At 47.6% G+C, this 20677-nt stretch overlaps 1 protein-coding gene across 1 annotated transcript in view; it reads left to right on the plus strand.

Moving 5' to 3' along the window:
* The first annotated feature begins 5239 nt into the window (after nt 1–5239).
* The window catches only part of LOC119390951 (neprilysin), a 143618-nt gene continuing 128180 nt past the window's right edge, over nt 5240–20677 (plus strand). The window contains exon 1 of the mRNA XM_049415440.1: nt 5240–5978. Within this exon, the coding sequence (XP_049271397.1) occupies nt 5346–5978 (633 nt within the window). The 5' untranslated portion in view covers nt 5240–5345. The remainder of the gene's footprint in view (nt 5979–20677) is intronic.

A 20677-nucleotide genomic window follows, 5' to 3' on the forward strand; every position in this document is an offset into this window, starting at 1 on the left:
ACAGACAGACAGACAGACAGACAGACAGACAGACAGACAGACAGACAGACAGACAGACAGACAGACAGACAGACAGACAGACAGACAGACAGACAGACAGACAGACAGACAGACCTCACTCTCACTGTCCGCTGTCACGCTATATAGAAAACCTTTGCTATATTCGAAGCATATATGTATGTATGTGAATAAAGAAAGGTTTACAATCGGCGAATTTCAATTATAATTGTGAGAGAACAATATAAAACACCTACAAGCACAAACCATTTATACTAGTCGGCGACTTCAACGTAGACATTATGGACCTTAGGACGTAGCTTTGTCGTCGACTCTTTTATGGCACTTTATGTCACTCAATTTACATTATATGGGGCAACGCTCAGGTAACGTACGGTTACTCACCAATACGATACCCAGAGCTTCGCCCACTCGTCGTGATTCACTTCGTGGAGATGCGTGTTTTTTTTCTTCAAACTTTTTTCACGTAGTCATTTTAGTACTTCAATGTAGTAGTGTTGATTAAGAGTCTGACCACTGGGAATCGACTCAATCATTAGAATTTTATTGATGTCGAAGAAGTCAATTAACATTGCCTCGAAGTTTGATTTTGACATGCGTGCTTTTTGGGTCTTCGGGATCCTGGAGACTTCCACTGCATCGACTGGAACTTACTTTCTGGGTCATCGATAAAAATCCATGTCTATCACAACTACAACAGATTCCCAACAAGTTTGGCTCGCTTGCAATGCGTTCTAGCATCTCCACACACACACGTCCTTACGGCACTCTCACTTTAGGTCACTCAATTTACATCATATGGGACAACAATGGCGTAACGTGCGGTTACTCACCCATACGATACCCAGGTCATCGGACAGAAATTTTGGAACAACCTTTGCACAAATCTTCCTCATGTGTATTTCGTCAGTTAAAATGCGTCGAACAGCTGCCCTGTTCCATCTAACAAACTCCGCCATTGCACGAAAACTTAATCTTCGGTCACCGCTGGTCACATCACGAACTTTGGCAATATTTTGGTCTGTAGTCGCTGACCTTGGGCGCCCAGCAAGTTCATCATCTTCCACACTGTCCCTCCCCCCTGAATACCGCTTATGTCATTCAAACACACGTACACGTGCACACGTGCACATCTCCATAAGCATCGGTTAACATTTGACATGTTTCCGTGGCTGATTTCTTATTCAGAAGAAACTCGATGTTGATTCGCTGTTCGGTTTTTACATTAAATTTTTTCCAGCAGAATGCAATTGCACGCTCAATGACGCGGCACTTCCAACTGGCGCCATCGGTTAAGCGAAACTGGCCGCATGAATAGAGGAGGTGTGTGCGATGACGTCAGCAAAACAGCTGTTGCCAAATGCACTCTTTTATTTTTCAAGCTACACACCTAGTTTCGTTTTTCTTTTCTTTTTTTGTCGCACCTCGTACTACAACTGAAAGTTTCTATTATACGCATATGAAGCCATCTCGCTAGCTGCTAAATGTAGCCGCTGCCAATGTGATTGGCGGACAGCCTTTTTGAATTACGTTCAGAATGAGACTGTCTGGCTATTCCAAAAAAGTTTATAGTTAACGTTCAGCATAGTAATGCACTGTTTATTGTGCACACTTCATTTTAACGCTGCGAGTTTTCGCAGATATATGACGTCGCGTAACAAGGAGGTGATTTTATGGCATGCAAACCGAAAACTTTTGACGAATAGCGAAGGATCAGTCACCAACCGAATGCCGTATTGAAAATACTATATTGTTGTTTTCTTTTTTTTTACGTAGTCATGCGTAAGTGGTCATTGAGCGGTGGATCACAATTACGCGTCATTTGTTCCTTCTTACGAGCAGGTGCTGTAGCATGACTTAGAAAATTTAGACCAATCATGAGTAGCTAACCACCTGTACGAAGAAAACAGTGTGGGGTAGTTTAAACTTATAATCGCGCACATTTTTCAAAGAAAACTTGAGCTCACAGAGTTTACGTGGGCGTATTTACTTAGATAGGCTGGAGGGGAGGAATAAAGGGCCACTTACCATCTTTTCCCTCCACCTCCCACCCAAGCTGGAAAAAGTAGGAGGGCAAGGAACGACATCTAGTATAAAAATTCGTAGTCATTCATAATCTTATATACACGACCAGCTCAATATGGTTTCCATAAAAACTAATCGACTGAACTTCGTCCTCCTCTTCATAAAGACTTTATAACTGCTTATGACGAGCTGTGCTCGTCATGGCTCTTCAGCAATGTTTCAAGAGGCTTTTGACGAGTCCAGCTCAATCAAAAGGGCAAGTTGGGTGAGTTGGTAGTTAAACATAGTTTGCTGAGGGCAGCGCGACCCGGACTGAGGACACGTTTGTGTACCTGTCTCTCAGTCCTCAGTCCGGGTCGCGCTGCCCTCAGCAAACTATGAGTTCAGCTCGTCAAATGGTGTTTTAATTCCTATTTAAAACATAGATGGCAGCATGGCTTCCGTGACTGGGGCTTTTACTGAATGAGAGTGCACACTAAACGGCGAAATGCACGCCTTGCGTCTCCCGCGCGTTATAAACGAACACGGCGCAGTGCCGTACTTTGAACCTTACCACAAGGATGATAGCCTCATCTAGTTTCTATTGAACTGTCGAGGAATAGTACATTTTGCCCGCGGGAAGTCCACGGCAACCCATACTTTCTGGATCGAGTTCCAGAAATTTCTTTCGGAAAGAGTGTACCCACTCCCTCACCCCAAACTTAATAGGCCTCAGGCCCTTACGCAGACTACTGCAGACGGAGACGTACCCTAATCCGAGCTCCCTACACGCCATTTATCCCGAGGTATTCCCCAGTGGCGCTTGCCCCGCATGCGGAGACGTAGCCACGCTAGCGCATATGCTCTGGGAGTGCAAGGCAACGCACACTAACCCCGATACTGCTTCGGCCAGGTGGGAGGCGGCCCTCCGCAGCTCCCTCCTGGCTGACCAGCTCTGGGCCGTCCAGCAGGCCCGCGGAGCGGCCGGCAGGCTTGGTCTGACGGTCCCAACGTGGGAGTCGCCCGCTGCGCGCTGACGCGCGCCTTGCAGGACCCAAATAAAGTTTTTCAACCAACCAACCAACCCATCAAATGCCCCACGCAGGCCCGTAGCGGGGGGGGGGGGGGGGGTATAAGGGCCCGCCCCCCCCCCACCCCCCGAAATTTTGGTGCAGTAGGTGTTTTTACCAAAAATAAATAAATAATGAAAATATGTGTTTTTATCAAACAGTCAAGGTTTTCAGCAAGTGCCCCCCCCCCCCCCAGAAAAAAATTCCTGGCTACGGGCCTGGCCCCAGGTATGGGGTATTTACCAAGCCCGCAGGCAGGGGGTTAGGGTCTAGGCCCCCCCCCCCCCCCCCCGAAATTTTGATGGAGGAGGGTGTTTTACCAAATATAAATAACGAAAATATGTGTTTTTCAAGGCCTTCAGCAAGTGGGCACCCCGGGCAAAAATTCCTGGCTACGGGTCTGGGTATTACTTGACAGTGCGAAATATGATGAATAAAGCATTTTTATATGCCGTAAAACGTTTTCGCAAGTTTTTCTCTGTTTTGAACATGTTTATGAAGCATTTCACGTCGTAAAAAAATTCGCGATTTTGGAACAATTTTTTATAATTTATCGGCACTTGAGTTAATGGGCTCCTACAGTAAAAAAAATGCACTCGGCTTATTCCGAAGACTTCTGCGAAGTACCTTGGTTTGTCAGCCACATGTTTCGTTTAATAAGTGAGAATTTGAGGTACTAGAGTCATAGCAGGTTCCTCATACTCATCGTATTTACGACGCCAAACCGAGACTGTGAAGTTCGCATATGGAATGCTCAGATGAAGAACACGTTCAAATGTGGCTGTACTTATTAAAACTGACGGTGATTTTTCATAATGTTATTAAACACTAATGTATTCTCGCGGTATAGGGCGGCCCAGCCTGCACAATCTGTTTGTGCAGCTTCTTCTTTGATTTCAATTTCAAACAACAGTTTTGAAAAGGAATTATCGTCCGCCGCTGTGGAGTATAGTGGTTATGGTGCTCGGCTGCTGACCCGCAGGTAGCGGGTTCGATCCCGGCCGCGGCGGTCACATTTCGATGAAAGCGAAATGCTAGAGGCCCGTGTACTGTGCGATGTCAGTGCACGTGAAAGAACACCAGATGGCCAAAATTTCCGGAGCCCTCCAATACGGCGTCTCTCATAATCATATTGTGGTCTTGGGGCGTAAAATCCCAGATACTACTACGAAAAGCAAAAAAAGCAAATGGTGTAATTATGAGCCATCTAATGGACTGCCGAACGAAGTAGTAGAACGAAAAATGACGTTAGTAAGTTTGTGCACTTAGTTGCGTACGATTTATTATAATGACTAACCCGACTTCAGTTATGGAGGTTCAAATATTTCTTGTTTGGTTAAAACATACTTTTATATATTTCTATGGTGTGTGTCTAAATCATTGAAGCAGAACGTTATGTAAGTATGTGTCTACCTAATCGATACAGTGTGTTGTGCCCCTTGTATTCTACTCAGGAGAGATAAGAGAAATTCTCAGTCCACACTTCTTTGAAGATCCCTGAATTCTCTGCGCTAAAGTTGAGGGCGTATATAGCTGTGTGACCTCACAAGCATTTGCCAATTCCTGTAACTGCATTGCGCCATCCACTGGCAGTAATACGTCATAGGCATACGCTATTTCTGAAATGCTCTTTTTCACAATATTTGGCCATTCCATAGGTAAGATAAGCACTGATCTCCACTCGTCGATCTATATCCCTAACGGCGCGTGAACAACAATCTTTGCTTCAGTCTTAAATGAATTCCCGGCCTTTCCGAGGAATTCTCCCTATCGCAGGCGTAGCCAGGAGTGAGGTCGCGGCTAGAGGTAGGCAACCGCTCCACGCCCAAGAATGTTTACAGTTCGCATGCATATATGCATACACGCACGTCTACCAACACCGGCACGATGAGACGTTCATCTAGTAAGGTCGGCATTAGTTGGCTGCACTTTGCTCATGTTAAGTTTTGAGTTGGCAACATTATTTGCTGCGGGATATGGTTTAGTAGAAACCACGAACTTTTTCGTATTGCATTTATCGGTAATAACGTCGCTCATGTAATGCCGCCACATGACCTCTGCGGAAGCGGCCCCTGGCGCGTACACTGCGAAGCCACCACCGCGGCATTGCGGCGGAGCTCGACAGCCGGCGCCACCAGCGGCAGAGGCGCGAGGTCAGCGGCTCTTGCGGTGGAGAGCCGGTTTTTCGTTTGAAAAGTTGTTCGTCGCTTGTTTTTGGTTGCGGCGCGGTGGCGCGCAACAAGTGTGCCCGACATGGACGACAAGAGCGAGCCGCGCGAGAACGACAAGTGCATGGACCAGCAGGGCGAGTCCACCACCGGAGGAATGTCCAAGCTCCGCGCCCAGGTCACCTCTGCCGTGGCCAACATCCCGTCGCTGGTGATTGTGCTGCTGTGCGTGCTGCTGCTCGTCTTCTTCGTCATCATCGTCGCCCTGTCGGTCAAGGTGCACTCGGGCTCGACGGCGCCCAACGATCTCTGCCTGTCGGCGGCCTGCCTCGGCTCGGCGGCTCGCGTGCTCGCCGGTCTACGGGAGGACGTCGCGCCCTGCCAGGACCTGTACGCGCTGTCGTGCCGTCCCGGCGTACCTCGTCGCCAGCACGCGGTTCGGCACCTGGTGGATCTGGTGCCCTTCGACGGCGACCAGGCGTCGGCCGAGCTGAAGGCGAAGCGCTTCTACGAGACGTGCATGGAGCCGCGTAGCCTGAGCCAGGACGCCCTGGCCTTGCTCAACTACCGGCTGCGACAGGTCGGCGGTTGGGAGCTGGTCGCCAGCTCGTCGTGGTCCCTGCAGAGCTGGGACCGCGACACTGCCCTCGAGAAGCTGCACGTCGACCTCGGAGTGAGCCCATTCTTCGCCGTCGGAGTGGCCGACCGAACGATTCGGGTGAGATCCTGTTTACGACCTCGATTCGACCACTCGCTCCTCCTTCGTCCACAGGGGGCGCGTCACGATCAGTGTTATTAATGCGGCCGATTGTTGTTTGACTCCGGAATATTTACCGCAACGGAAGGGCGAATATGAATCGTCGTAACCCAGTGGAGCTTTACGGCGGACGACTGTTATACTACGTGCAGTATTCAGAATGAGGAAAGAAAACTCCGGAGAAAAAAAGGCGACGAAAGGCTGACCAGGAATTAAGGGGCGAGACGCGAGCACTGCGCGCGAAGAAACTTTCTGGGTCAGCCCTGGCGTCTTCATTCTGTATTGAGCTGTGTATACCTGCACGTTACTATTTAATGCCGTCTTCAGCTTAGGTAGAATTTCGTGTAAAAATATGCGAATGTACCAAGTGGCGTAGCCAGGGGGTGGCACACCGGGCCCGTGCCCCCCCTTCCCGATTTTTTTTTTTTTTTTTTTGCAATGGCATGCAGAGCAAAAAATGACACTCGACCACATCTGCCTGCCCGGCCCCCACTTCAGATCAAGGAGGTGCCCCCCACCCCGAAAAAAATTTCTGCCTACGCCCCTGCATGAAACACGCATGTTGTAAATTACCTGAAGCGGCAATGCTCTGCAAGCAATGGTAACGGGTTCGGTTACTTTCATCCGGCGGTATACATCGCAGAAAAATGAATACGGAATTTATTGATCACTCACTGCCCAAAGAATTGCTGAACAGTAATCGATTACATATGGGTTACCTTCGTTTGAACATTGTACGTACACATAAACAGAAGGAGCTGGCCTGGCCATTGAGCTGGATTATGTGCAGCCGATAACTGACTAAAAGTTGTTCTTTAATATCGATCATCCCCTCTACCACTGGCGTAGCCCCCACAACCCCGAAAAACATTTCTAAGTACGCTGCTGCCCTGTTCCTTTATGAAAATATCTGTAGCAACACTGAAAACTCGATCAGTGTGCACGATTGAGGCACGCTTAACCGTGCAGCTGTTCAGTTTGTCGGCGAACGTTGCGTAGAGCAACGAGGAAAACCGCCAGAGTTTGCTTTTCTGAACGTACGGTGAGCCAGAACCAATGCGAGTCTCCGCGCGCGCGCCGAATGCCGCGTTGCCTATCACAGTTTTTCGTGTGTGAAAAGTAGCTTGCTGCGCGCTACTGGTGACTGAAAAAGTGTGGTTTAAGGAGTCGAATCTGACCGAAAGCTCTACATGAAGAGGAAACTTAAAAGCGAGTGAATGCGAGCCTGTTAGTACGTATCCATAGTTAAACAGCGCGAAGTAGACACGGACAAGGATGCTCACGGGACTGGCGCATCCTTGTTCGTGTCTACTTCGCGCTGTTTTTAACTATGAAGAGGAACTTTGGGCTAGAACACCACGAGAACCGAAAATTTCTCAATGTATGTACATACCACAAGCGTTATCCAAGCTGTGCCGAAATAGATAATGCAGCTTATCGGTCCGGAACAAAGCGCTTCAGAGTACAAATGAAAACAGTCGTTACGGTTCACATGGAGATACTGAATCGAAAGGAGAGACAGCCAAGCAGAGGCGTTTCTCATTTGCCCGAGGTGGGATAGCGGGAAGTGCGAGGGGGGTGAAAGGTATCAAGCCGGACTAATTTTGCATTCAGTGAGGCATCCAGAGTACTTTCGGCGTCGTATCGATGAAAGTCTGGTGGTTTGTTTAGGTAAGGTTCATTCCAGCAGTATACACTTCACTTGGAGACAAAATGTAGCCCCAGGGGCTGCTAAAGTGTCCGGCTCAAGGGGTGGCGAGCGCATTATCCCCCTCCCTTCTTTCTACCGTAATCGACGCCTTTCACGAGTTGATTGCGGCACTGCGGAGGCTACGGGCTGCAAATCCCTCACGATCTATTCATCCGCGCTGCGTCGTCTGCTCGGCAATCCTAGCGTAGCGAGAAGACGGCAGCACCGGAAAAAAAAGAAACATGGCGTCACCCGGCGAAGCTAGTCAAAGCTGTCGCCTTCCGCCTCAAACTTGTCTTGTCGTCGTCGCGCGCTGTGTGGCTCGTAAGTTGGAAACTGACGCTTGTGTTTCCTTTCTATTTGCGTCATAACGCTACGACAGCAATGTATTCGTGACTATTTCGCACTGTTTTCAAGATCCACTCTCAAATACTCGGGGACAACGCTTAAAAGGAGTGGCTTGACTCTCAGTAATAAGGACAGGACGTGCCTGACACTCTGTCCTCAGTATGAGATGACACAAAGCGATAGCAGATTACACAGTTTATCACTTGCTGTCGAGACAGTGGGCAAGTAGCAAGCACGGGCTTGCACTGAAGCGGGCAGTCGCGTCTGCGTAGACGCTGCAATATTGCTTCGTTACCACGATTACCGGTGGTTGCTGATACAGTAAGTAACGGCATACGACGTACACGTGCAGTGGCATTGGCGTGTCACGTATCGCAGCGACGTAGCACGGGCCAAACAAACGCAATGGCATCAACCTTGCCAATCATAATGCAATTTACCAACAGAACTATGTTTTGCTACGCAAGCATGTGAGATAGAGTCTAAGCAGTGATTCCACTCCGGCGCCTAGTGCGCGAAAGTGCGCCAAATTGGACGTAAAAATTGCGCCAGATTGACGGTGTGTTATCACCGGCAATCACACCGCCGGAGCGTCAAAACAGGTGCATCTTGATCTTGAGGCCGCCAAAGTCGCAGCCTCGGATCAAGGATTAATCTAAAGGAAGCAGCGTTTATAGATACTGTGGAATCCGCATATATTGAGCTTGCAAATGAAAAAAAAAAGAAGAAAAAACGGGGAGAGGGGGGGATTAGGTCGGTCTACCAGATAATTCGATATACAACATTTAATGAAATTATTGCGTTTTCTATGCGAACTTCGGTGCGCAAGATTGCTTCACGGCACTGCCTGATGATGACATAATCAGGAAGACGCCTTCAAGGCAATACGCGGCCTTTTTTATATACAGGGTGCTTTTTCTTTTTTTTTAAACAATACAGATTTTTTTATAACACTGCTAGGACTGTCAGACCCTTGTCGTCTTTGCAAACGAACTCTACGCCGAGGCGGAAAACTTTGCCGCACTTAAAGTTACATTCAAATGAGTGATTAAGAAAACGCGTTAATTAACTTTTAATTATTAACTTTAGGGTCGTTGTTTATATAGAAGAGTTGTTGGGTGTGACAATTTATGACATGCCCATTTTTCAAAAATCGCAAAGAACGCACGTAATTTGAGATAATAATCCCCGAAATTCAAGGCCCCGATCTTGGCGAAACCGAAACTCAGTGCGCCGGGAGCACAGGAAACCGTCATCCCTGTCATGTCGGACCGGAAGATCACGTGACAGTTTTCGAAAAAAAGGTGTGTCGCAGCGGAATGGTCTGGAAAAACGTTAAGCCGTCCCAAATACCCAAAAGGACCTCTTATTCTTCGCGCTTGGCGTGTAGTGCTTATCCGTTTCTTTCGCGCTGTACCAAAGGAAACCGCAGTTTCGACTTTTTCTTCCACTCGACAGCTTAAAACTAGGCGGCAGCCACTGCGGCGCTACTTCTCGCAGACAAGCGAACGATTTCTTTGAACATCTTTCGAGTTTTACAAGAAAACGGATAAGCACCACACACCAAATGCAAAGAATAAGTCATCCAATTGGGTATTTCACACGGCTTGCCGTTTTTCCTGACCATATTCTGCTGCGACGTACCTTTTTACAAAAATTGTCACTTGAGCTTCCGGTATGACATAGTAGGGATGACGGATTTTAGTCACGCTCCCGGTGCGCTCAGTTTCGATTTCGCCTAGATCGGGGCCTTGAATTTCGGGGATTATCATCACAAATTACGTGCGTATATTGCGATTTGTGAAAAATGGGCATGTCATAAATTGTCACACCCTACAACTCTTCCATATAAACAAAGGCCCTAAAGCTAATAAATAAAAAGTTTATTTTACGTGTTTTTTTTAATTGCTCATTTGAATGTAACTTTAGGTTTGACAAAGTTTTTCCGCCTTGGCGTAGAGTTCGTTTGCAGTGACGACAAGGGTCTGACTGTCATAGCAGTTGTATAAAAAAAAAATCTGTATTGTGTATAAAAAAACACTGCGGTATTTTTCCGAAGTTTGCAGTTTGGGAGGCGGGGTTACATGCAGGGGCGGCTGATACGCGAGAAAATACGGTATCGATGTAAATAGCGCCTCAAAATCTTCATACGCAGCTGTGCGTACTCGTCGGGTGCCGGAAGCATGTAGTCTGCCTTATCCCTAATGTCGGCCTTGTTTTTCGCAACCTCACTTCCCAAGTTGGACTGTATCGATCTTCGCCAGCTTCAGGGAGAACAGCCGCGTCTTCTGTTTGACGGTGTCTGTCGCGTGAACAAAACAAGCGGAGAAGCGAACGACGGGCCGGCAGCGGAACGACGAGAAATCATGCTGGCGGAAAGCACGTGACGGCACGCGGTTGTTTCCACTAACTCCGCACAGCGCCGTAGTCACACTAGTGGGTCTCCACAATGCATGTCCTCTTCCGTGAGCCACAAGTGTGTGAGGGAGACACCTTGGGGCGTTTCGATATATCGAGTGTTCCGCCTGTTCGATGTAGCCGTAGATTTTCCTATGCACTGGCATTAAAGCATTGCCGTGGTCGCAAATAGTTCGATATAAAGGATAATTCGATTTACCCGAAGTCGATATGGCCGGGTTCGACTGTACTACAAATGTTGCCCGCCCACGCGTACCGATTAAGCCACAACGCCATGCCCGGTGCCAACGCAGCTTCTGTTGTGCAGTGTCATGGGTGTCTCGAGAGTTCACAGGCCTCCCACCGTCAGGGGATCAGACCCCCTTGCTAGAATGTAGAGTGTGTGTTGGCAAAGTAAGCAGGTTGTCGTGGGTGCCATAGACCGATGTTTTATATGCTAACATGTGGTCTGCCCACGCAAAAGGCGCGCACTGTTTGCTCCCCTTTCCTCGGCGTAAAGGCCTTCCTGCGCGATGTGTCTTGCGCTACTGAGTTTGGCGCTGAGATTGCCTGCAAGGAGACCATCTGAAAACTTTCGGGGCCCCTGCACGTGCGTGCTCGCATCTGAATCATCCTGCGCAAGTCATATCAGACTGTCGAGACTGCTGAGGAAATCTACCTTTGTGATTGATGTCACGATTTCTATATAATAATTTCGCAAATGATACTGCATACGTTACAAGTGCCAACGCTTCGTTTCACTTCGAGCTATTTTACGTCGCGTGCCGCCGAACGCCATGGCAGAGCTTGGGGATCGCTTGTTTCACGTGTATGGCATAAACTTGGTAGAAAGTGTCTTTAAAAATTATGTCGCCTGTTCGTATAAAATTATGTGTAAACCAAACTACCCATGATTTCTTTCTCTACCCCTCTTTATTTACTTCTCCATCTTTGTTCGAACAACCCGAGACCCCTCCTATGTAACCAGACTTAAGGCACTGCTGTTGTGCACGTCGGCTCGGCGGCAAAACGCGCTCTCCGCAGAGGCTCGTGACTTCTAAGCCAATCGGCGGCGATCAAGTGCAGGGCCGATTCATCGGCTGACATACCCTGTTCCATAAACGCTGCTGGTAGCTCGTTTCAAACGGTGTACTGCATGTAATTGAGGCAATATTCAGTAATCAATGCAGAAAAATTGGCACAGCTTGCACTAGTGGCGCAAGGCTAGATCTGGGCGGCCTTCCTTGTTTATCTTTCTTCCTATCTTTCTTTCTCGTTTTTTTTTCTATCTGGGTCTTAGTAATGTGTTAATTACCACGCCATTAATTAGCTTGGCCGTAATTCGTGTGATACTAATTAAGGTGATAATTCGCGCGGACTTGATTAGCGAAGTGATTATCAAGAACGTGATTAGCATAGTCTTAATCGGCGTGATCTTTATTAACATGATCTTAATTAGCAAGGTCCTGATATGTTCGCATGTGATTAGCGTCGTTTAATTAGCATGATCTTAATTAGCTCAGCCTTAGTATGACACAGCTTGACTAGCGTGATCTTAGCATGGTTTTAATTAGCACATTCTTAGGCAGACTTGGCTTAATCAGCTCGGCCTTAGCATGACCTTGGCTATTTAGCTTGGCCTTAGCATGCCTTGGCTTACTTAGTTAGGTCTACCGCACAGCTAATTAGCCAATCAGCAGAGAGCATGCGTTCGGGGAGCGTGCAGAAGATGACGCAGATGACGGAAAGAGCGCGCGACGGCTGAGCAACGCGCTAGAAGGTAGAGGCTGATCGTGGTGATGATAATTTTCAGGAGACACCACGCGGCATAACGAAAAGCTGTAAAAAATCAATACAATCGATAGAGAAACGAAGCTGGCTTTCGCCTCCGGGTCGTCTTATGCGAATGCATAACGAGGCACTGTGTGACTGTTTAGCATTGAAGAGGTGGAAAATGTGTGAGCACGGTGTGTCGCTTGAGTCGACGTTTCGGCAAGCGGACTTGTCTTCTTCGAGGCTGCAGCCTTGAAGAAGACATGTCCGCTTGCCGAAACGTCGGCACCCCTTGTTCACACATTTTGCACCTCTTCGAGCTTCCATGTTCTGAACTCCTGCCTTTTTAGCATTGAGGCACTGTTGTATGTCGCGTCGCTTGTCTCCCAGTTCGGCTCATTTAAAGTGCGACATTTTATGAACATTTAGACTGTAGAGTTATGGAATGCGCATTGATGACCACGTGGTTGTGTTTACAGTGTTATTTCATAACGTACGATTTTATTGATCCAGTGTTCTGTTTATTCGCTTGTGTCGAAAAAAATAACTGAGGAGGTTATTGCGCAACTTGCAACTGCACGACGCCCTTAGTTTTGCATTATCGAGTGAAGTAATAGTGTTCCGGAGATCATTTTCTCCGTGAGATTTGCAACAAATCGCAATATTTATCTTGCTCTACATAAGAGTTCATGATAATTATTCAAGGGTCTAAATGTGAAATCAGCTCGCTCCTCCGCTGTACTCCAGAATGTGGAATTAGCTGCTCCAGAGGACTCTCAGACGCAAAATTACCTGCGCCACGAAGTTTTGTTGCTCCAGGAATTGCTCCAAATCGGAAGTCCCCAGTAGCATCACAGAGTATGGCTCCATCAAAATAATGCATCCCATCAGAATAATGCACGATGCTGTAGCCTTCACTCCACACTATATATATACGTATCACCTGCTATTTTTTTTATCATTTTCAATGTGATCGTTCGGCAGATATAATCCCGCCGTGTCAAATGGGGTGTACATGTATCAATTATGTAAGCAGATTGATGATTCGCAAAGGTAACCACCAAAGCACACGGGACACAGGAAGAGCCACCACGAAGCGGTGTTGACTTTGTTTCCCGTGTGCTCTTGCGGACTTTGCTAATCACCAACTAGCCTACACGCCCACGCTCTTGTCTAAGTAGGCCGATGCGGAATTATTCACTTTATATCCTCCGACGTTTGCCTTACAGCGAAGCTGCATGTGGCTAGCTTTCCGTGTCCCGAGAAAAACGCGTGTGCCACGCAAGTTGGGCACACCAGTTCAGATTGTGCAGGAAACGCCAAGCGCATGCGGCCAGCCAGGCACAACGTCGCATGTCGCGATACGCCACTTAAGGTGCTCCCGAACCAGCACTTGGGCTTGGTGAAAAAAAACAAAAAAAAACAGAACGCAGCCGCTGCGATGGACAGCTCGACCAGGTCTCGTGCGCGGCAAGGGGAGTGTACAAGCGCAGCGCCCATCGAGTTGCCACTTTCACTCCCTTCGGAGGGCCGTCATACAACAGATGTTTCATCATACAGCAGATTGCCGGGTATTGCCCGATAGCTGACATAAACCAAGAGCCGGATCAGATGCGCTTCTTGCCACGGGCTGCCGCCGCGTGCCGGGCGTCGCTCTGTAGAGTGTGCTAGGCACAACCTAATTTGGCCATAGAGGAAATTAATTTCTAGTTTTTAGCTGTAGTTGTGACACAAGTGGAAAGGAGTTAAGGTGGATGAAAAATTAACTTGCCGCTGGTAGTGACCGAACCCTTCGGATAACGCGTCCGATGCTCTCTACCCATGGCATGGGCGTGCGAAGCTTGTATACGTCTTGGAAACCTTGTTGGTTCACTAATGCAAGCAGTGGTATATACCTGCTCGAGTAAGATTCACGCCAGCTCACGTCTTGCCAGACTTGCCGCTTGTATGCGTGGCGAAGCGAGCTGTCGGAGGTGTATGCAGAGTATTGTACGTATGCTAGCACGATGCGTGCATCTTTTGCGATGTACGCCGTTCACGAGTCAAGCGGTGGCTTCATTGCTTGACGCTTTCCCGTGCACCATTCGTTCAAGGCAACTAAGTGTTTTTCATTATTCCTGCGAGCTTTCATAACCTCAATATATATATATATATATATATATATATAAAAGAGAGAGAGAATACAGGAAAGCATACGTGGCGGATAGATTAGGATTTGTTGGGCATTTGACTTTAAGGTTGCCTTCGTGGGTGTGGCACATTATGAGCTAAGCTATGTGGACAACGGTCCTCCAATAAGTGGCATAATTTTCCCAAAAAATCTTACTGCGAAAAGGCAGCGCAATCGCACACCACTGTACCAGATATGTACAATTTCATAAAATTTTGAGGGGCGCGTAGAAAAACAAAAAAAAAACAACACCACATTTATTTTAGTTTTCTTTTTTCTTTCTTTTCAGAAATATGGATAGTTGGTTGATTGCGCACAGAGCTTCGAAAAACCCGATGCATTTATTTCTTTAACGCTGAAAAGAAAATAGTTGTTGCATTACCGCAACGCAAAAGCTCGAGCGGAGCTTCCGTGTTCGAAATACGCAGGATGTGTTTTGCGCCAGGGCTCTGGGTTTCACATCAACGCTTCAAGACGAACACTCGTATCAATCTGCGCCCGATTCATTTCCGCTTGATGCCCAAACGCTTTGCCGCGCAGCGGATGATGCTTCCGGACATTGAGGTTTGAGTGCACGCACACAAGATTTTGCACGCCATCCCCTGCGATCCTGCAGCGTAGCTCGGTGAGCACATTTCTAAACCAGGACCGGTTCCTTTGACATGCCGCAGAAGAAGGGGGCTCGAGGCTTGGTTGAAGCAATACCCTTTCCACCAGGATGCAGGTGCTTTGCAGATTCCCAAACTTGTGCCTGGGACCGAATTCCCGTGCAGGTTCTGTACCACAGGTTGAACTAGAAACTTTTAGGTACGTTCAAAGGAGTCGCATCGCAACAGAAGAATCCCGCGGGAGGCTTTATTATTATTATTATTATTATTATTATTATTATTATTATTATTATTATTATTATTATTATTATTATTATTATTATTACTATGTCCTGGTTGAAGAAAAAAAACGAGAAAATATTTTTGCCGGAGTTTTCAATGTTTATTTCTACAGCTTACATCTCTAACCACTAGAAAGAGTTGAAACTTGAGCTCGTTGGTTAAAGGCTTCAATTGAAGAAACAGCGCGAACACCCGAGACAAGAAAGCCACCCGCTCGCTACACTATAAAAGGCTAGGCTATGCTCTGTTAGCGTGCCTGGATAGCCGAGTGCTTTGGACGCTCTCCTTCCGATCGAGGGCGGAATCAAATCCCGCCTCGTGAATAATTTTTTTCGGCAAAAGTTTCCTTCTCTTTCTTTCTATCTTTCTTTCCTTCTCTCTCTCTCTCTATACTCGTTCTCTCACCCATCAGAGTTATTACAGGCCACGCCGTAGCGGTGAGTAGTGGGACTTGCCCAAATTTCGTGGCACTTCATGATGATGATAGTTTTGCTGCAGGGTCGACATTTTAGGCTGGCTTCAACAGCTTCGCCGCTAATAATGTCTGGGGTTTTACATGCTAAAAACACGATACGATTATGAGGGACGCCGTAATGGAGGGCTCCGGAAATTTCGACCGTCTGATGTTCTTTAACGTGCACTGACATCGCACAGCAGACGGGCCTCTAGCAATTAGCCTCCATCGAAATTCTACGTTGGACTGGCGAGTCGTTGTAGTCAGGGCGTCGGAACGAAATGTCTTAACGCGATAGCGTTAAAGAGCTCGTTTCGCAGATATTCCTGTGTCGGCGTCGGCGGTTGGGAGCGAAAAATCGTCGTCTTGTCCGCGACCGAAAAATCGAGAAAGATGCAAATAAAATAAATAATAAAAATCTTCGGTTCGAGTGAGAATCGAACCCAGCCCGTCTGCGCGCCAAGCAGGCGTTCTACCAGCTACGCTATTAGTGGAAACGGCTCCGGAAAAAAAAAAAAAAAACACTGTATGAATGTCATGTAGGGGAAGAAGTCTCCTTAACGCATGTAATATTGTGTGGCAGAAGCGTAGAATCGCGCCAGGCGTCAAAACATGTGAATTCACAACGAGTGGGTGTTTTAAAGTCCCACCCATTACAAAGCGCTCAGACGTATTTAATCATCATCAGCTGCAAAATCATCAACAAAGTGAGTAGCTGCGTAGGTTCGCGTGTTGCTTTGCAGGAGACGCGTAGTGGGCCCTTTTATGATACGCAAAACGAAGAATTACGGCGTAGTGGGCACTTAACAACTGTGCTTACGGTAGGCATTCTAGGATAGCTTGAAACGGCCAATGTTACGCGCACAGTCGTTCGTTTCCTTACGGCCTAGTTGAGGCATGCACCGAGAACCGAAGCTAGGCTAGCAGTTGAGAAGGCGATGCGCACGGGGCCCGATTGCGCTATTTGCGTTCTACTCTTGAAGGCGAAGCTCAAGCGTCCTCCAAGTTTTTTCGTTTCAGTTTTCCTTCCACTCAAAAAGTTCCGTTCCAGTTCTGTTCCGGAACGAAAAAAAAAAATGTTCCGTAACGATTTGTAAGCGTTTTTACTTGTTGACAAAATTTGAATTTTAAATTGAAGTAACGATAAAAAGCAGTAAATAAAAAAATTCTCATAAGTGGATTACGAATTCTCTGAGCAGGCTGGATGCTTTGCGTCGAGGGAGTGAGCGTGATCTCAGAAGCAGCACGTCATCGAGTCTGATATGCGAAACCGCTGTTATGATAAAACAAATTTCAGCGCTGACGACGCCATCTCCACACTCCTCTATGTGACTGGCGCACCAAGGTCCACTTGTGTTAAAATAAAGAGATCCGGTTGGCACTCTTTTCGCTTTTCACAAAATTTCAGCTACGTTTACTTTGGAGTCCCTGCCTGCGATACGCGCTAATACTGTCCCTTGAGATATGCATTAATGCTTGCGTTGCATGGTGTCGGATGTTCCGGATTGCCAACTTTTCCCTTGAACCGAAAACCGATAAAAAATATTTCGGTTTCACACCGGAATTAAATAATAGGTAAAGTTTCGGTTACGCTTTTGTTCCGGTCGAAAATAACGTTGTTTTTTTTTCGTTTTTCGTTCCGTTCCGACACACTGGTTGTAGCACAGCAATAACCTCGAGACAAGAACAGGGAGCAATCTGTCTATACATTGTTCTGAGTGCGGATGTGCTCCAATGTTCGAACGGACGCGCATCGTGCGCAGGCACCGTGATAGCCAGGCCCGGTATTTTTACGGTGAGCAGCTTTTGCAATTCATACTATCGGGCCTTCGTGTGGAAGCGCCCATCACACTATGGCTGATCTCTGCAAATGAGGACTGCATAGTCGTCGACTGGTCGAGACGCATGCGTCTGGCTTCATTTTCCCCATCCTTTCAAGCTTCTGTTGACTGACCTGTGAAGCTGCTGTACCAAAAAAACCTACCGCCGCGGAAAAAACACGTGATGCGCTCACCCAAAAACCCTCCTCACCTACAACTAGCGCGCACCAAAGAAGTTAAATAGAAAGAAAGAAATTTTCTTTCCGGGCCTGGGGTTTGAATCCGGGTCCCCCGTCCCAAAGCGAGTGCCTTGACCAGTAGGACACGTGCTTCCCGATGTAAACTCAACTGAAGCATACGAATGCGTCCTACCGAGGATGCAAGCGAACAATTAGGAAGCAGTACACTTGCTTCATTGCAACATTTCATGTTGCCGGTCTAAAAGCGATCGGCCGGGCAAGGTCGACATCAGAAAATGGACATTTCGGGAAAATTCCGGATTCGAGAAAATTGAGTTCGTAACCCGCGTTTCCATGATCGCGTGATGGTCCTTGAGTCGGGCCGTACTAGAGGCTGACGAGCGCGGGAAAGAACATGAAATGCGTCATGCCGATTGAGCCCGAAAACAGCGTTCCGGGCGCGGCCGATACCCGGGGCCTCCGCGATTAGCTCCGCAACGCGTTGCCGGAGCCAGTCTCGGAGGCTACGCGCTACGTATTATAAACCTGAACAATTACGCTAAGAGGGAGCACTGCGCAGTCAGAAAGAAAGAAAAGCTGTACGTCAGGCACGCGAAGCTTCGCTTTCCCTGATAGGGGATGCGCTCCCGAATTTCCGTTATTCCCGTTCCCAAAAAAGCGTATGTATTTCTACCTTCTAAAATAAACGCTCTCGTTCAGCTCCATGCCCAGTCTATGTTACGTGTGCTTGGGCTGCTTTCTTTATGTGATATCTAACCACTCGACGGCGGCGGCACGTGGCCCGCCTGTCGTCATCAGCTCTTTCAAAGAGTGTTGCCCCTCCCCGGGGGAGCATATCGAAGCGGTTTCTCGTCAAACTTGCAGGCGCGCTCGTGTGGTCTGTGCGTTGCCACTTCTTTCTGCAACGCTACGAATTTCCCTTAATCTTGTCGGGGCGACCAAATTGCAGAACAAAGACCGGGAGCTATCGAACTAATATGGAAAAGCGTGGCGAGTCGATATGCGGAGCCGAGAACAGATCGTGCGCCCGGCGAAGTGAGGAGACACGCACAATGCGCTCGCCTGTCAAAACATGCGCCTTCATCGGGCTGCCATTTTCCAATGCATGCTCGCGCAAATATAAATGCTAAAGGCGGCATCGCCTGTTGGAAAATAATCATTGCATTACAGTAATAAGGAAAGTAATTGATTAATTAAAATACCACAAAGACGTGCTTGATTACAAGCAATCGATTACATGTAATGAATTACGTACAAATATGTTTTCGCCATGAAAACAAGCAATATAAATGGATGCCTGGAAGAGAGAGCTCAGCTAAGGATGAACGCATCAAAAGGACGCACACGTTCGCCATGCAACACGGCCGTCATAAGATGGCCCTGTCTATGAGTGTGCCTGCTGTAGCTATTTTCACTACGTTTCACTGACATTTATGTAAAGAATTACAGCAGAAAACCACAGAATGTCACGTTCAATGCGCATGGCATGGCAGTTTGCGTTTCGTCTTCCTAAAGCACTTCACCCTCATTTGCTAGAACGCTGACTCATCTCCGTGAGCGCTTGCTTAAATGTCTTCGATTCCGCCCGATGAGGCCAGCGCCTGTAGTTTCTAGAGAGAATGGGCTTCGGTATACTAGGGCACTGGCGCTGTCATACCGTTATCGCAACATTCTTCATTCTGTTTATTGAGAGCACATGTGCGCTGCGCTGATGTCACTCGTGTGTGTGACAGTCAGTCAGTCAATTAGCTTTATTTAGTGTGTGTGACATCAGCGCCCACACACATGAGTCATTCATGGGTCTGTCCAGAAAATTCCTTTTGAATTTAGCTCATGTTCCTTTAAAGTTTCCATTTGAGCAGCGTGTGTGAGCGACATTCGTCGGTTTGCGCATGCGCAAGCGCTCGCGCTTGGAGTCTTGTCGCCCGTGTGCCCCTTCCTTCACTTTAGGTGGACCGGTGGCGAGTGGTGGAGGTTGCCCAATCTGTGAGGCGCATGCGTTTTAACAGCGACACTGTTTATGCCAGCCCTGAAAACTTCGGTGTGCACAATGCGTACCGAGAACTATCGTCATCATTAACCGGCACGCGATCTTTTCATTCTCTTTACTGTTGAAGCTGTTGGAGCTATCTGTAAGTTGTGCTCCGTCGTGCAAGGCTCCTCAGGTGGGCATGCGCCACAGGAACTGGGCAAGCCCCACTACCGAGTACAGCAGGGGCGAGCGTTAAACGAAAATTCTGCTCGGCAAAGTGGAGCACGTGGAACACATGAAACAAAGAGGGAAAAAGAAAGAGAAAATAGAGAGAAAAGAGTGAGATAAAGAACGAAAGAGAAAAAAATGTCGAGGATTGCACTAAGTCGCGCAAGGCTCGAAACAAGGAAGCTGGACGATTCTGAAGTCTGACAAAAACAGACAGTAACCTAGAGACAACCTAAGAATTCAACTAGCTAAAGCCCAGCAACGACCTAGATGCAACCTAGAAAACAACATAGCCTAGCAGCTACGTAGAAGCTACCTAGCATCACCTGGCTAAAATCCTAGCAACTACCTAGAAACAACCTAGCTAAAGCCTAGAAACAATCTAGAAGTAACCTAGAAACAACCGAGCACCACCTACCTAAAGCCTACAAACAACCTAGCAGCAACCTAGAAACAACATAGCATGACCTAACTAAAGCCTAGCAACAACCTAGCGTCACCTACAAGCAACCAGATTAGACTTCAGAATCGTCCAGCTTCGGCGTTTCAAGCCTTGCGCGACTTGCTTCGCCATTTTTATTTTTATTTATTTTTTGTTAACGAACAGGAAAAATAAACGGAACCCTAGCCATATGCAGCTTTGCTGTGAAAATCTCGCAAATTCTCGAGCTCTTGGGAAACCAGCGCTAAACGCGCAGATACAGACACACACAGCGAT

This window comes from Rhipicephalus sanguineus, chromosome 4 (assembly GCF_013339695.2).
Source record: "Rhipicephalus sanguineus isolate Rsan-2018 chromosome 4, BIME_Rsan_1.4, whole genome shotgun sequence".
NCBI classification, from domain to species: Eukaryota; Metazoa; Arthropoda; class Arachnida; order Ixodida; family Ixodidae; genus Rhipicephalus; species Rhipicephalus sanguineus.